At 38.7% G+C, this 17,041-nt stretch overlaps 2 protein-coding genes across 6 annotated transcripts; one reads left to right on the forward strand and one right to left on the reverse strand.

The window, feature by feature from the left end:
- The first annotated feature begins 919 nt into the window (after positions 1 to 919).
- Positions 920 to 10,899, forward strand: LOC149010295 (protein transport protein SEC23 E-like). The gene is made up of 12 exons (XM_089161299.1): positions 920 to 1,978; positions 2,117 to 2,290; positions 3,406 to 3,567; positions 3,975 to 4,117; positions 4,880 to 4,955; positions 5,103 to 5,275; positions 5,389 to 5,470; positions 5,839 to 5,916; positions 6,505 to 6,666; positions 6,752 to 7,015; positions 7,396 to 7,500; positions 9,709 to 10,899. The coding sequence occupies exons 1-12, from the start codon at positions 1,244 to 1,246 to the stop codon at positions 9,853 to 9,855; spliced, it is 2,301 nt and encodes a 766-aa protein (XP_089017425.1). The 5' UTR covers positions 920 to 1,243; the 3' UTR covers positions 9,856 to 10,899.
- Positions 10,900 to 11,026: 127 nt separating this feature from the next.
- Positions 11,027 to 16,458, reverse strand: LOC149010296 (Pentatricopeptide repeat (PPR) superfamily protein). Of its 5 annotated transcripts, none has more exons than XM_089161302.1 (3): positions 15,901 to 16,458; positions 14,589 to 15,723; positions 11,027 to 13,515 (listed from the first exon to the last, which is right to left on the reverse strand). In XM_089161302.1, exons 1-3 carry the CDS (start codon positions 16,294 to 16,296, stop codon positions 13,490 to 13,492), a joined length of 1,557 nt encoding a protein of 518 aa, XP_089017428.1. In that variant the 5' UTR covers positions 16,297 to 16,458; the 3' UTR covers positions 11,027 to 13,489. The 5 variants fall into 5 exon arrangements, with proteins under 5 accessions (XP_089017428.1, XP_089017431.1, XP_089017429.1 ...); XM_089161305.1 differs by having other exon boundaries at positions 11,027 to 13,556; XM_089161303.1 differs by lacking the exon at positions 11,027 to 13,515 and adding an exon at positions 13,583 to 14,143.
- Between the last annotated feature and the right edge of the window lie 583 nt (positions 16,459 to 17,041).

The raw sequence follows: 17,041 nt of genomic DNA on the forward strand, positions 1-17,041 counted from the left end.
ACAAGGATTCGATACCTGAACCTTACTTAAGCGAACCCAGTATCTTACCACTTGGACCAACCCCGTTGGGTTAGAAGAATGACTTTAATTATCAAATGGGCAAATTGATATAGACACTCCGTTTTGTAATCAATTATGTATACTTTTATTTACTATTATTTTTTTTTAATGTCCTTTCCTATTAAGATTCTTAAGAATTGGGTTAAGTGACTACTCAATAAAAAATTAAAATACAAATTTAAAATATCAATTTTATTCTATATTTTTTCAAGCAATTCTCATGATAGCAATTTTAACTCTTATATTAAATAACTAAAATTTAAAAAAAAAATAATGAAAATGTTTTTAACAAAAATTAAAAGAAGTGGAAAAATGAATTCCTCTTCATCCATTTATTTCCTTTATGTTGTCAAAAATCACCCACAAGCTTAAATAAATTTTGTGGAAAAGCAGTCATTGTAGGTCATACTTTTAATTTTTCACCATTTTTTTCACAAAATTCTAGACATTTTGTAGGAATTTTGAATAGGCTTAGGGTGAAAAAATTGGCTTGCCACCTCACCTGTCTCTAACTTTCTCATTTTAATCAACCAAATAAACTACAATTTTAAAATTTTAAGTAAATGTACAATAAATTTGCTTTTTTCAAGATTTTTCTCACCCTTATTTTTTCCACCCCAAAAGCAAATAAACGCAGCCTTAATGTACAATTACGGCATGTTACCAAAAAAAATGGTAATTACGACCCAGTGCATCACGCGGTTCGATTCGAATCCAAGGGATGAATGCACAAGGTCTTAGAGTGCGAGCTTGCAATTGGGCACCAGCACCACGTCGTCAGTTTTAACGGAAGGAAAATAAAATGGCGGAAAAAAAAATAATAATAATAAGAACGGCAAGAATGAATTACAGTGAAGTGACCCATTCTTGTTCAGACACCACGGGCAATACGTCGCCAAACCAAAATCCAAAACCAGCAAATATAAACGCTCTTCGTTTTCTCTTCTCAAGGCATGCAGAAGCACAATTTCCCTCCACCTCTAGATTCTCATCGGTGACCCCTTTCACCTCTTCTGCTCCGGTCAAGGGGTCGCCTCTTCTTCCTCTTCATCTCTGTCCGGAGAGAGTGAGAGAGAGAGATAAAGAAGAAGTCTCAATTCGATTTTTTTTTTAACTGTAAACCGAAGAAGCTCTGCAATTCAGAGAAAGAAAGAGAGACTGTCTGTGTTGGAAATAAGAAGAGATGGCAGAGATGGCAGTTTCAGACCCGGAAGGTTTCGATGGAGTTCGCATGACATGGGGCGTATGGCCACAAACGAAGGTAGAAGCAAGCAAATGCGTGATCCCAATTGCAGCGACGATCTCTCCGATCCGACCCCAACCAGATATGCCAACCCTTCCCTACATCCCTCTCCGCTGCAGGACCTGCTCTTGCGTCCTCAACCCGTACTGCCGTGTTGATTTCACCGCCAAAATCTGGATCTGCCCTTTCTGCTTTCAACGTAATCATTTCCCTCAGCATTACTCAATGATCTCCGAAACCAATGTACCTGCGGAGCTCTACCCTCAATATACGACCGTAGAATACGCCTTCACACCCACAGTCCCGGGCGCTGCCTCTTCAGTTTTTCTCTTCCTTCTCGATACCTGTGTCATTGAGGAAGAATTAGCGTTTGCCAAATCTGCGCTTAAACAGGCTGTTGGGTTGTTGCCTGATAATGCTCTGGTTGGCTTCATCTCGTTTGGTACGCAGGTCCAGGTTCATGAGCTTGGATTCTCGGATCTGACCAAAGTTTTTGTCTTCCGTGGCACGAAAGATATCTCTAAGGATCAAGTTTTGGATCAATTGGGCCTCAGCACTTCTGCTCATAGGCCTGCACCTGGAACCCCCAAAGGGACTCAGCAAGGCTTGATTAATTCGGCTCTTGTTAATCGGTTCTTGCTTCCCGCCTCCGACTGTGAGTACGCCCTTGATTCGGTAAGCCTAGGTATCTGTTGTTGGGGTTGAAATGGTTTTTCTTATGATAATGTTTTTATTTGGGCAATTTTGATATTAAGATATTTGGGTTCGTGTATATTTTGATTGGGATCGTCTTTTCTGAATGAAAAATTTCAGCTACTTGATGAATTACAACCGGATCAATGGCCGGTGCAACCTGGAAATCGGGCATCGCGGTGCACGGGTGTTGCTCTTAGTGTTGCTGCAGGTCTTCTAGGGGCTTGCTTGCCTGGTACTGGTGCGAGGATTATAGCTTTAGTGGGTGGCCCATGCACGGAAGGCCCTGGCATGGTAAACTAATTATTGTCTTTGTTTGACGTTGTTAGTCTTCTTGTTGGTTTTTCCCATTCTGTCGAAATGCTATATTGCTTTAGTTTTCTTATAGACACCATCAAATTTTGTTTGATTGGACCCAACAGTAATGTGAGATTGATCTTTTATCCGGTTAAGACAACAAAACCTATGAATTGCATCTTTGGTGATCTTAAACAGCGAACCCTGAAATATAATGTCTTGAGATTGTCTTGTCCCCAAATCTAAATTGAGGATGCATACATATCCTTATGTTGATGTGTACATTAACTTGTCTTTTGTTTTAAAACACCTCCCATATTAATAACATGTGTAAGAAAGCTGTTAAAGATGGTGTTATCATCTGTGGTTAAGTGCTCGGGTTTCACACATTCTGTAACGCTGCATTGGTAATACTATATCCACAACTCTGCTCTATGCAAAAGAGCATTATGTCCAGGTCATGATTATTTTTTGCTTTGTCATTCATTATGAATAGCAAAACTTTGTGCATACAATTCTTGTAAATGGTTGCCTGCAAGCTTCTTGAGAGAGATCGGTTGTAACTGTTAGATTATGAATCTAAGAGGAGGAACCATTAACGGTGTCTACGTATTGAACTTCCAAGATGTGAAGCCAAATATACCTCTGTCGTGACTTAGAAAGCTAAGTTTATTGGACATGCCCATTTTCAGGTCTTAAAGATGATAAAGAAACAAATGACTGTTTTTATGGCTTTCTTGGTAGAATCTGAGTTAGGAAGGAGGGCTTCTTTCCTTAGCGTGTTCATTTATGTTCCTTTGGGTTCCATGGCCTAGTTCTCTTTGGGAGGACAAAAATGAACTGGACCTTGAAACAGTTTTTCACTGTGTTTGCCCACCCAAAGAAAGAAGAAGAAAAATCAACTGCAAAATTCTTTTTTGGGAGTTACAGAAAGGCTTCCATCTCCTGTAACATTTTTATGTTAACTGGTTCTTGCTTCCTTCCTGTACTGTTTCATGTTGCAAAAATCTTCTATGAAAATTTGATATTGGTGCTTTGCTTCATAAGTTTGTGAGATCTTGTTTGCTTCTATTTGACAAATTCTGGATATTGATGGAATGAATAATTTACAGATTGTGTCAAAGGATCAGTCCGAGCCGGTGCGCTCGCATAAAGATCTTGACAAGGATGCTGCACCGCATTTTCATAAAGCAGTGAAATTTTATGACAACCTTGCCAAGCAGCTTGTAAGCCAGGGACATGTATTGGATCTTTTTGCGTCTGCCCTTGATCAGGTTTGGATTGGTTTCATCTTTAATTTGCATTCTTAGTTGTCGTTGTCAGATTTTGTAAGGGCTGCATGCGTTCTTTCCTGGATAGGATTCCTATCTGAGCTTTCTACAGTTGATTTAAGTGGCAAAAAGTTAAAAATCATCATAATATTACCTAATCCTTCTGTGGTGTTTCAGTGGATATCTGGTTGTTTAAAGAGTTCTTTATTTTGATGAAAGTGGCACCATGAAGTTGCATGTGGCACATCAGTTAGAGTGTTCCTAGTTGGATGGTTTTTAAAATACTATGAATTCCTGATGTTTCCTCCTTTAACTTTATCTTCTTAATGGGTCATCATTTCTAGAAAGGAAGCTTGCACACATTATCTAGTAGAATCATGCTTTGCCCTTAATGATACAATAATTTTCAGGTTGGGGTTGCAGAGATGAAAGTAGTCATTGAAAGGACTGGTGGACTTGTTGTTCTGGCTGAAAGTTTTGGGCATCCTGTATTTAAAGACTCTTTCCGACGTGTATTTGAGGATGGTGAACAGTCTCTTGGCCTTTGCTTCAAGTGAGTTGTCCTGCGCTTCGTTGCTCTAACAGACTAACAGTATATAGCATGATGCAGTTGTTTATACCCTGTTGTGTATTCGTTTACATCTGATGTAAATTCTGCTACTGGATTGATATAATCAATAATATTGAATGTAGTTTGTCATGAACATGTCGGCCATATGACAATGGCAAATTCTCTGCTTGTCTTAATGTGCCCTTCATGCTCATCTTCTTCTCAGGAAGGTGGTCTTTTCGCTGCTGTTGGGTGGCAAAAGAATACGGGCTTGGATTTCTCTTTTACTGTCCTCTCTCTCTCTCTCTTTGGGGGGGGGGGGGTGTATGTATGCATTGGGGTTGTTTATCTCTCGCAACTTTTACAAGTTTTACGCATTCAGGTTCATACGGCTTGCTGCAGTTTATTATTTGGAAGACTGACTTATCTTCCTCTTATTAATGTGTATGAGGGGAAGGGGCAGGTGCATGGGTGCATCGATTTTTAATTTTTAAGTTTCCCATAATATTTACAAACGTTGCACGTTTGGATCCATAGTGTTTGCATCATTTTATTTCTTGGAAAGCTGATTTAACTTGCTCTTAATGTAAGGATGTGCTTCTGTTTTTTATTTATATTTTGGGATCATTATTTGGTGGCATTACCAATGCCATATTTGTCAATTTTGTTTAGTTTGCTGAGATGGGTAAACATTTTGGCTAATGGGCATTATAATGACTAGATGTTTTCTCACTATGGGTCCTCATTCTATACTACTTGTTACAGTGGGACTCTTGAGATCAACTGTTCAAAGGAGATCAAAATTCAGGGAATCATTGGTCCATGTTCTTCTTTGGAGAAGGTTGCTCATTTACCACATAAAATGTGATCTTTCTCTGAATTTTGCATGTGCAGCAGATAATTTTTAAGCTGTCATCTATGTATGCTAATTTTATTGCTTAGGATATTGTGCTGAACATACATTGTAATTCTATTTGAAACATTGCAGAAAGGACCTTCTTGTGCAGATACAGTTATTGGGCAAGGGAACACAACCGCATGGAAGATGTGTGGTCTTGATAAGAGGACTTGCTTGACAGTCTTCTTTGATATTTCACCTGGTGATCGGTCAAACCCACAAGGAGGTTTAAATCCACAATTGTACTTGCAATTTTTGACAAAGTATGCTTCTGCATTTCATTAAGTGCCTTCTTTGAATTGTTTTTCAGTTTTCTTGGAACTTTTTTGCCTTGACATTGAGTTTATCGCCCGGTCTTTGTTTGTTTTTACCACAGTTATCAGAACCCTGAGGGACAAATGAGGCTTCGTGTAATGACTGTTACAAGGAGATGGGTAGATAGTGCTACCAATGCAGAGGTTAGATGCATGAAATTCAGTAATTGTTTTGCAAAGTGTAGTTCATTGAGAACCTTCCATGCATTGGGATCCATGAAGTCCTTGCCTTGTGCACTGCAACTTTTCTGTGAACGAGGCTTAATTATTCTATCTTATTATTCGCAGCAGTAATCCACTATTGCATTTGTTAATGAAGAGTATATTTACCAGTCAAGACTCAAGGCTTAAAGGCTGCGAGTTTTGATTTGATTTTCAACTGAACCAAGTCTTAGTCACTGAAAATTGCAAGTTTCTTTCATGTTTGGCTGATATCTTTTTTGACTATTGCCTGTTATTCCCTTTGTATTTCACAATATGACATATCACATGGTCAATTTATCCATTTGCAGGAATTGGTTGATGGATTTGATCAGGAGACTGCTGCTGTTGTGATGGCAAGGTTAACTTCATTAAAAATGGAGATGGAGGTACTTTTGAATTTTGTTCAGATATTTATTTTATTATTATTTTTTTTTTTGGGGGGGGGGGGGGCTGGTTTGATGGGTTAATTGCTGATTTTGCTTATCCTTTTCATCTGTTTGAGAAGCTCTTTTAGTTTTAGGTTTATTAGTTTAATTCACTGACACTGACATTATTCTTTTGTTTTTTTGGTATGCACTGACATGCAATTTCAAACACTAAGATCATGTAAATACTGTGTTCTTGGTCCTTATCTATATTTAAGCTGAAGTATGGAGGAATTTTATCCTACTAGAGCAAAAATATTTTCAGCTTTAGTTATTCAAAGCAGTGAAACAGAAGTCTTTCTGCCATTTCGAAGTGCGTTTCATTAGTCTTGTATTCATTCTTTTGTTACCATATCAAATCTTTTTTATATTTCTTTCTCTCTCTCTTTTTATTATTTATTTTTGTTTTATTTTTGTGAATCTCTTTGACTGATAATAGAGTCCCCCCCCCCCCCCCAAAAAAAAAATAAAATTCATAGAAGATTTTCTCATTGAGTTTATGTACTGTTGCTTACTCCAAGACGTATTATTTAACTGTCATGCTTACAGGAAGAGTTTGATGCTACAAGATGGCTGGATCGGTCCCTCATCCGTCTTTGTTCCAGATTTGGTGACTATCGGAAGGACGATCCTGCTTCTTTCACATTGAACCCTAATTTCTCACTATTTCCACAGTTCATGTTTAATCTCCGGCGGTCACAGTTTCTTCAGGTGAGCTGTGGAGATGATTTTTTTACTCGATATTTCTTTTTCCTGTTTCCCTTCTATTCATTTATATAGTTAAATGGTTGTGTAGGTTTTCAACAATAGTCCAGATGAGACTGCCTACTTCCGCATGTTGTTAAACAGGGAGCATATCCTTAATTCTGTGGTCATGATACAGCCATCGCTAATTTCATATTCATTTAATTCACCTCCTTCACCAGCATTGTTGGATGTGGCTTCTATTGCTGCCGATCGTATCCTTTTGCTGGATGCATATTTCAGTGTAGTTATATTCCATGGAATGACGATTGCTCAGTGGCGTAATGCGGGTTACCAAAATCAGCCAGAACATCAGGTATGCACTCATCACTCTCAGACAGGGAGTCTAAGAATTGGCTGGGGCAAGCAGTTTTAGCTGGCTTCTGTTGGTTGATGCAAGCTTGCTTATGGTCAATGTCAGCTTAGGATTGGCAAAGATTAGTTGATCCGCATTGGAATTAGAGAGGACCATTCTGATCCTTAAGACTGGTTTATTGTTCTTCTTTCTCATGCTGGTCTACGTTTGCACCTAGAATTCAGCTTGTTGAGTGAAGAGTGGAAGGTTGACATATTCTATTATTGATTTTTGGTGTGACATGGCTTCATACCTTATATAATGAAGTGTTTGATTCTGAAGTATCTTAGTGTTTCTTGATGGTTTTCTTATCTTTTTTCTTTTTCTGGCGCCTTTCCTAGGCCTTTGCCCAGCTATTGCAAGCACCACATGATGATGCTCAAATGATAATCCAAGATCGATTTCCTGTCCCAAGATTGGTGGTCTGTGATCAGCATGGCTCCCAGGTCAGTCTTTTGTCTTGATTTTTGTGAATAGAATGGAATTTAGTAAATTGAAGGTAATCTTAAATGACAAGGTTGGTTTTAGATAGGAGGAACAATATATAGGTGATTAGAATTATGAATGGAGGGCTAGGGAAGAAAACCAAAAGTAAAGACAGTCTGAAATCAGAATGGAGGGGCATTGCAGAAAGGGGTTAAAAAAACAATGCATGATAGGTTGTGTTCAACCTTCAAATTAGTGAAGAACTGTCCTGAAACCAGCAGAAGTCAGGAAAGATTCCAAGTGAAAACTCACTTGTATGATAATGGTCAGGTCTGAAATTTCAAGTTCTGGTTCTCTAGTTAGAACCCTCCTCTTAATGATCCCTCACAACATAGCAAGTGAGGACATGGTTTTTAAGGTCTGAAATCTGAACTAGTTGTAGGTTGGCTCTCATTTTATTGCAGATCAGTAACTCCCGATGGTAGGGGACATGGGGAATGAAGTCCAGGGGTTTGGGTCCTTCAGTTCCAAGACGCTCACACCCACCCCAACGTCGTGGATGGGGGACAGAGGAGAGAGTGAATTCAAAAGAGAGGCCGTTAGGTACCATGGAAATAGGATCTGAGCTTGGGAACTCAAAGGGGTAACAAGAAATGAGAAAAAAGAGAAGACGTAAGAAGAAAAGGGAGGAGAGAGGGGGTTCACACAAGCAACCGAAGCCATGTAATAACTCGGTTCTTTCTTAAAATCTGTACTTTGGGTATCAAACTCCTAAAACTGAAACAATACAAAGATTCAGAAAAGTAAATAAATAAATTTTGTTTGCAGAAGTCGGGTGGGAAAATAAACACGTGGGACCTATATGAAGTGGGGTGGGGGAATAGGAAATGAAAGGACTTTGTGAGAAAGTTTCAAATGTGATTTCCACTTTTGTTGTGCCTAAGACACCCATATGTGCGAGGCACCATTTGTTTGTTGAATCTGAACTAGGGTGGGAAAAAGTTTGAAAAAGTAAACGTTTCCATGGAATCCCCAAGTGTAGCTTGTTTGATTCACTGGGGTGAGAAAATTGGCAAACAAGCTTCCTTAAATTAAGGAAGGAAGCTTGTCTGTTGACGTGACATGCTAACTTTCCCACCCCATCCGTTTTCAAAGTCTCACTAAATACTAAATAGGTGAGATTTTGTGGAGAAGTGTGAAAAAAAAAAAATGGGACCCACATTTGAAACTTTTTCACAAAATCGATTCCTTTCTTTTCTTTTTCCCCCACCCCATGACATATGGGTCCCACATGTTTATTTTTCCCACCCCATCTTTGCAAACAAACAGTGCCTTACTTTTCCACAAAGTGCCATTAAATATGTGAAACTTTGAAAAGGAATGGGGTGGGAAAAAAGGTAGCATGCCACATCAGCAGACAAGCTTCCTTAAATTAAGGAAGCTTGTGTGCCAACTTTCCCACCCCATTGAACCAAACAAGCCATACGTTGGGATTTCATAGAAAAGTTTTTTTTTCCACTCCTTTTTCCCACCCCACTTTAGATTTAGCAAACAAATATCGCCTAGAAAAATCCAAAATATTCTATTCGACCAATTCCTAGATTTGACCCCAGTTCTCTGTCCGGTTCCCAAGGGTATGGTCCTGTCCAAGAAATGCTACCGGTATCACTTTGAAACATATATGAGTGATGTAGTTCTCTGGCCAAGCTTGTAAGAGTTGGTATTTTGTGGATAGGCGAGCAGCTAAACTAGACCAGGAAAATGCTTGATGTTAAATATGTTATAAAGGAGAATAAGAACATGTCTGAGGAGCTGAGAGGAAAAAGAAAAGTGGTATTGGCTTCCAATGTTTTGAAGCCTATTCACTGTTGATAGTGAAAGTGTATGCTCCTGATTATTTATTTGTTCGTGCCTTGGTGCATTAAGGTCAGAGGCTTCAGTAACTTTTAAACCATGACAAATGTTGGTCTTTGCTGCAGTCCCCAGACTAGAGGAGGTAAACAGCACCTTGAATGTTTTTATCCACAGTATATCAGCATTTTCTCTGTTAACTATTAACTCTATTGTGAAAGTCCACAGACAAAAGTATCTGATGGTGCATCTATTCTAAATGTCTACTATATTGCCAAGCATTATTAGTTATTTGTATGAGAATTACTGCTATTCCATGCTTTCTATGTTTGGTTGATGCCATCAGAAGCTTTTTCTGATCTCTAATCCTGCTACAGGCAAGATTCCTTCTGGCTAGATTGAATCCCTCGGCTACATATAACTCTACCCATGAGGTAGCTGCTGGGTCAGATGTGATCTTCACGGATGATGTTAGCCTGCAAGTATTCTTTGAGCATTTACAGAGGTTAGCAGTGCAATCTTGATAGCACAACATCATAGAGAGGTGACAGTCGCCATTCAGTTTCTTGATGTGATCAATTTTCGGTGGTTGTGAGATGTCACTTAGAGCTCCAACAGCCCTCTCATTTTGTCTATTTTATCCTTTTTCCCCGTTCTTGAAATGAGAGGCCAGGCCAACGTTGCTGGAAGTAAGGATCACAGATATCATTCATTTGGACTGGAAGATTTTGCCCTCCTTGCAGGAATAAGACCACTGCAAGGCGGGGTTTGCCCTTTCAAGGAAAAGGAATGAAAATCTGGTGTGGTACAAGTTTTTGCCGCTGGGTCAGATAGATTGATATCATGTTGGTTGCGTCAGTTTTCTTGGTCACGTTCTGCAAGTCAACCAAAGCAGAAATACAAATCCTTTTTTGTATCTGGATTGAAGTTAGCAAAACTAGACGGGCAAAAGCTCTATTAGGTCTAAGAGTTATGCAGGATTCTCGTTCTGTTCTTCTGCACCCCCATCTCTCTCCAATCCCATCATGAATACAATTTGCTTCTCTAGCACTGACATTTTGTGATTCACTCTGCCCGTCTATTGCTCTGTCTAAATGGAATTAAATTTTTTTTGGCCTGTTTATTGCACTACCTCTTTTGTTGTCTCATCACACAAGATTTTTTTTTTAATGTATTTATATGAGAATAAAATAGCTGTAGAAGCTTTACAAGGGAAAGGCCCAACTCAGCCACCGTAAAAATGTACGCTATCTGGAACCTGTTTGAATCTTACGGTGTGATTGATATCCAAGAACTTGGATCCGATAGCAACAAAATGAAAGCAAACCCAACAGTAAAATGAACTGAAGAGCATCCGTTTTTCAGCTGGGTGGGACCGAGAGAAAGAAAGGACGGGGGGCGACCATGCATGGCACTTCTCGACCGTGTCTCTGAGGGACAGTTGAACGAGTGACTCATGAATGCTGCCGGGTCGGACGAGCCAATAACTTGAACGTGTTCGGTCTGTTTTTTAAGCAAGAATCACAGCGTTCCTTACCTTCACCATGATACAGATGGCTATTTGGAATAGGATTGAAGACATATTTAACAAAAACTAATCTCCCAGGATAGGGACAACAAAGAGGCTGTCCGCAATTCAAGTTCAATCCGAACACATTTATGTGCATTAGTTATGCAGATATTTTGTCCCTCAGAAGTATCATATCAGATGTTTAACTGTATAGCAGTTAGCGATGATTTTGGTTCAAAAAGAATACCTCGAGCACTTGTTTGCTGATTACCCAACTAGGAAGAATTCTAGAGATGCAGATAGAGTCATGCAGTTGGCAGAATTTTATCACTACTTTGATTATCTTGTTTGCTTAGGCAAGAAAACGCCCTTTGCTTTCTTCTTATGTGAATCTCCAGACAGGGACAGTGGACTTACATCTTTACTGCTGTCATGGGGAAAGCAATCCCACCACAAGTGCAAGACTAAATTGAAGAATGCATTGCCGACTGTGTTTGAAATACTGACTTGTCAGGTAAGGTTACTCTAAAGTAAGGAAATTGATGTGCCACTCGACATTGTTGGTTAATGTTCATCAGAGATTAAGAGTTTTCCATGCTTAGTATCAGCTTCAAGGGACAGCAGAAGCTTCAGACCTGATTGAAAAGCATTAAACATGTGATCCAATTACATCATGAAAACCATTGAATCCATGCGTTCTTTCTAGACACTGGACATCATCCAAAAGGGTTAAAGTAGAATGATGGCTATTATAGTTAGACTGGATTAATTTCGGGAAAGACCTCTTCATGTTAGATGCAATGAGTACCTGTTTTCATCAAAAGATTTTCTCAATGATGTAGATGAAAAACTAAAGTGATTTCTTATGAATTATTTAACTGCTAAAAATGAGTTAACAAAGATGAACAGGACAGAATGATTAAATTCCTGTACAAGGATTTTGGATCTTCTATCTGCAGCTGAACATTGGTCGCCAGCCTTAGTTCCTGTTCTGTAGTACGTAATTACCCTTTCATGTATTTCAATCTTTCTGAAGCTTGTCTAAGCTACATCTTTGATTGCCCACCAATAGTATCAAGGTCCTTAGTAGAAGAGCCGGTTTTGGTCACAACGGGGATGTTCAGACGACATAACTCTGGGGTAGATGGCAATGCTTCTTGAGATTTTAGAATCACCTGTTCAATGTCGATGTACTAAAGTGCTTATCTTATCATGGCATTCCAACTTAAGAAACCTATAGTTCCAAGAATAATCAAGAAATGCAAATAACTTCCCCATGTATCCCCAAAACAGAGCCTGACCAACTTCTGCACTCCCTGTCTTCCCATGTCTCTGGAAAGAAGCATTATATTCAATTCATGAAGAGTACTCATCAATGTGGAATTGGGTAATAGTGTAATTCATGTGCATAAAACCTATTTATCATGTTGGCTTCATATGGTTACTGATGAGAGAGATGAGGAATTCTCCAGGAGATACTGGAAACTCTCCATACTGCTTCAAGAATCAGACTTTCAAGTCAAGAACTTTGCACTGATTCTTGCTTCTCATTCTTAATTCAGCTTGTCCACTCAATGCTTATGCTGATTCCCAGTAGAAAGAAATTAAAAGCATATTTGATATTTAGATCGGTTATCGATGAAATATACCATCAGATCCTCTTGATCTGCTGCTTTTGCTAGTGCAGAACACATCAGATCGGCCATTGATGAAATTGCAGATGAAACTACTTAGTATATTCCATCAGGTCCTCTTGATCTGTAGTTTTTGCTAGCGCAGAAGAGCTCACATGCTATGGGCCTCATCACTTGCTGATCTGCAGTACTGCTTATACTGTAAATAAGCTCCATATTTGATGACAGGCAATGGAACTCAAGAGTCATCATCTGTCACCATTTGTAATGTGGGCTGTTTGATATCTAATGATCTTCTTCCATTGCAACCTGTATCTTCTCTTCAGACTTGCAGATTAGAAGCAGGTTTTAGGTACTTCTGAAAAAATATATTCTAGTTGACAGCAGTAATTTTCCATTCAGAATAATTCAAATGCAATAAACCAATTGCTGCATCTATATTGGGGGAGACTGTATTGCCAAGTAGCAGTAATAAATCTTCCTTTAGTCTAGAGGCTTAGGCACTTCTCTTCCATCTAGTAACTGAAAAGGACTGGGACCTGTTCTCTTCAAGAATCCAACCAACAGAAATTTTTCCATAGGAGGTGATTTCTGGACCATTATCTAGTCAGCTTTTGCAACCTTGCAGACTCAGTAGCATAAATTGGAACCAGATCAATGGCCATGGAATTAACTGGTTGATAAATTTTAAAAGTGACTACGAAACTGGTAGCAGCAGAAGACAACCTTGAAGCAGCATTTCAGCTAGAAGGTGAGGAACAGTAGGATACTTGGTGATCAACTGCATCATTAAAATCCTCCACATATGTCCAACTGCTTCAGACAGGTTATGCTTGTAAGTCACTGGTAATACAATTAAGTTAAAAATACTCAAGCTGCGCTCATTTCACCTCAAAACTTTGTAACAAGGCCACCTCTTATATTCAACACCCACGGTAGCAGCCCAAAACAAGTACACCTCTTTGATGATGAAGCTTGACAACAAGACTATTAATGCACACACATGATGGGCTCCTAGCTATTGGCATCCTTGCTCTGACCTGCTCACGCCATCAACCATGCATGTTCTCTCAGCAAGTCACTGAAAAAATTAATGATAAGGGAAAACTTAACAGGATCCCCTTTCTCACCAAAGATCAGTTCGATCCTCATTGCATCAGGTGTATAAATCTAAACCTACCCTCAATCCCCAATAAAGAAGGAAGAGACCATAAAAATTAGTAGAGAATATAGATTTCCATCTTTTGGGATGAGTACATCATGCAACACAACCACACAGAGTTAAGGCAGGGATTCAACCACAATTGAGTTAGAGATAGAAAAGTTATGTGACATTATCATTTCCCCTAAATTGTAGAATTTAAGCTCTTCTTAGTTTGGAAGGCCCCAGATATCCAAGTGCTAAAAACCATTAACCACAATATGTTTTTCTCCATAAATAAGATGGACTTAAAAGAAGAGACATTTTCTAAGCTTAAGAGAGCGCATTGGTGTGTGGCTATTATATAACTAGCTACAGTAAAAAGTGTTAATGTCAAGATAAGGAAATACCCTCAGCTCAAGAATTGATACATGCCTTCCATAGTCTTTCATGCCAATATCACCAAGTATGAAGATGCATTCCAGTCGACATGCAAATTGATCATTTCGCTGATATTGATCCCTTTCCTATTTAATAAATGATTCCAAATATAACAACCCCCTGTTGGATTTGAGAAGACCATATACAGGTAAAAAAACAAATGAGGAGTTTCTAAATCTAGTTATGGATAAGCTTCTCCTGATTGTCTGGTTATAGAATACGACAGCTTGTCTGGACCAACACTCCACTTTTTTGCTCCATCAATCTAGAAGACACATTTTGTGAAATGTCTTAGAGATCCAAAGAGATATAAATGCTCTATTTATCACACAGCAGAGATTAACACTGATGATACCACTAAGAAGGGAAAGAATCCTGGTCAAAATGACAATGGGTCTGTTTCCTGTCTAGCAGGATTTCTAAAAATCTAAATAATAACAGCAAATAAATTTATATTCTACATCTTTATACAGCATTTCAGTAAAAGAATTTCACCTCAATCCATTTTAACTCCCAGAAAATAAGACTTACCATTGTGTTTCAACACATATTCAATCAGATCATGATAAGTCCAGATTCTCTTTTCTTTTGCTTCAGGACTAAGAGATGAGTACATTTCTTCACAAGTTTGAAGAAAATTCCCCTTGCCAAAAGCAGTGAGGACTAGAGGATCAGTGTCCATTGCGACAGATTCTTCTAGTAACCCCATGTTTCTCCATACATCCATAGCCCTCATCGCATCAAAGCCAACAACAGCAGCATCAAAGAAGACTCCTATAGTAACTATATCAGGTTTGACAGACTCTGTTTGAATATCTGAGAGTAGAGCATCCAACATCCTGAAGTCTCTCATCTTCAAACAGTCTAGTGCTATAATGTTTGCAAGAGTTATATTCTGAGAAGACTTTGCTATTTTCATCTCATGAGCAATAGAACTCATGCCTTTCCGACTCCAGAGAAAAGCTTGAGAAAGAAGCCGCAAACACCAAAAAAGATCAGTTTTCCCCTTTCTTGAAACAATGTCACGTCCAAGGTCCTCTACTCGAGAAAACATGTGATTCTCAATATAAACTCTAGCCAATTTCCTGATCAAACCCTCTTTCAGAGGAATTTTAGAGTTCAGAACCTTCCAATAAACCTTTTCCATCTTATCAAGAATCCCTAGGTTCACGTAAACCTCAAGCATTGCAATCAAAGCTGAAGATTCTAACCCCATCCGTTTTGAAAGGAGAGTTCTGTACACTCTTTCCATCCCCCTGATCAATCCACCTTGTGCAAACTCTCTGATTAGTATGTTATAAGTAACATCATCAGGAACACAGCCTTCCGATTCCATTCTCTTTACACAACTATTCATCTCATCATACAATTTGTGATCCCCATATGCTTGAATAAGCCCATTATAGGTTTTAGTTAGGGGCTTTAGTTTCATCCGCTCTATCTCTTCAAAGTATATTAAGGCAGTATGAAACTCCCCTTTTCGAGCAAAACCGTGAATAAGGGAATTGTAGATTTCCAAAGATGGGCCAAGGCCATTACTCTTCATACCTTGGAGCAGTGATGCTGCTTCATTCATTAGACCCACTTCACCTAGTAACTCTATAAGCTTCGCATAGTTCACTTCATTGATTCGGGACTTGTCTATGTCCTTCCACATATCAAACACCTACAAATTCGGTTTCATGATAAGCTACATATCTATTCAGATCAAATAAAAAGGGCATTTAGAATAAGAAAAATTAAATTTCTGATGGCGTAAGACCCAACATGTGCATGCAACAATTCATCCATTTTTTACTAGGGAATCTTGGTGCTAAATAACAAACTTAAGAAACAGTAGTACCTGAAGAGCTTCTTTAAAGCGCGACGACTCTTTGAGGAATCTCATAACAGCCCAGAAATGGTCTTTGCTCCAATCCCCATCATCTCGAAGAATTTGAAGAGGGTTTGAGTTCATTCGGCTGACCTTTCCAAGTAAAGTTTTCAGTATCCGATTTTCATGGAAGGTCTCCACAAGAAGGGCTGTGTGTTTTTGTGTACATTGTTGGAGGCTTGAATGCTGCGCCCGGGCTTGAACTTTAAACTGTGGGGACAGAGCGGAATGAGAGGATAAAATAGGAAAACGTACTGAGAATGACATGAAAAACTTGACCTTTATGGTCTTGCAAGGGCTGTTCAAACACCATTTCAAAGATTTGTACTTGCAAAACTTTAGGGAAGAATAGCAGGAATCCATCATATCCGTTACACAAGCACTTCCTGAGTTCCTGGTGGGAGAAATAGAAGACTGAGTTCATCCAAATTAAGGCACCGTTTGGTTTCCATTCCAAAAAAGCGTCCTTGCTTGGTATTGCATTCTCAATCAGATGGGTAGAAACAAAGAGAGCTGGGTGACTGGGGCGTTTGAACCTGAAAGGACTCTTATACCCTCATCTTCCTCGAGTCTACAGTATCTACTAATTGTAACCTGATTGATTGAAGGAAGCTTCTCTACCACACGAATCTAGTTTCTGTACATTTTTTGTTTCTAAACTCTCTTGTTCTTCGATCCTGCTCCATGGAATCACGCTATAATTCATTAGGACTTGTTTGGTTACATGAATTCAGCTCTAAATTCATAAATTAAAATTTTAACCTTGTTTGGCTGTGTAAATCAGGAATTCATAAAATCTAGGGATTTATATTTTACACTAAGAATGTAAATCTGTAGATTTATGGATATGAGGTGAAATCTTTGCACTAAACATTTGCACAACTACAAAATCAGCCCGATAAAACTCTACGAACCACAAATTCAGATTAACCAAACAATTATTTTATGAACCATGACTTCATAGATTTGAAATCTCCAGATTAAGTAACCAAACACCCCTTAAATAATCTTTTTGCCCGTAAATCCAAGTTAAAATAATTATAGTGTATTTCTACTTAAAAGAGGTCAAGATAATTTATATTTTCCCTGTTTAGTTATTCCATTAATCTAA

This window comes from Hakea prostrata, chromosome 7, assembly GCF_041222555.1.
Source record: "Hakea prostrata isolate BN-2017 chromosome 7, UWA_Hpros_2, whole genome shotgun sequence".
Lineage (NCBI taxonomy): Eukaryota > Viridiplantae > Streptophyta > Magnoliopsida > Proteales > Proteaceae > Hakea > Hakea prostrata.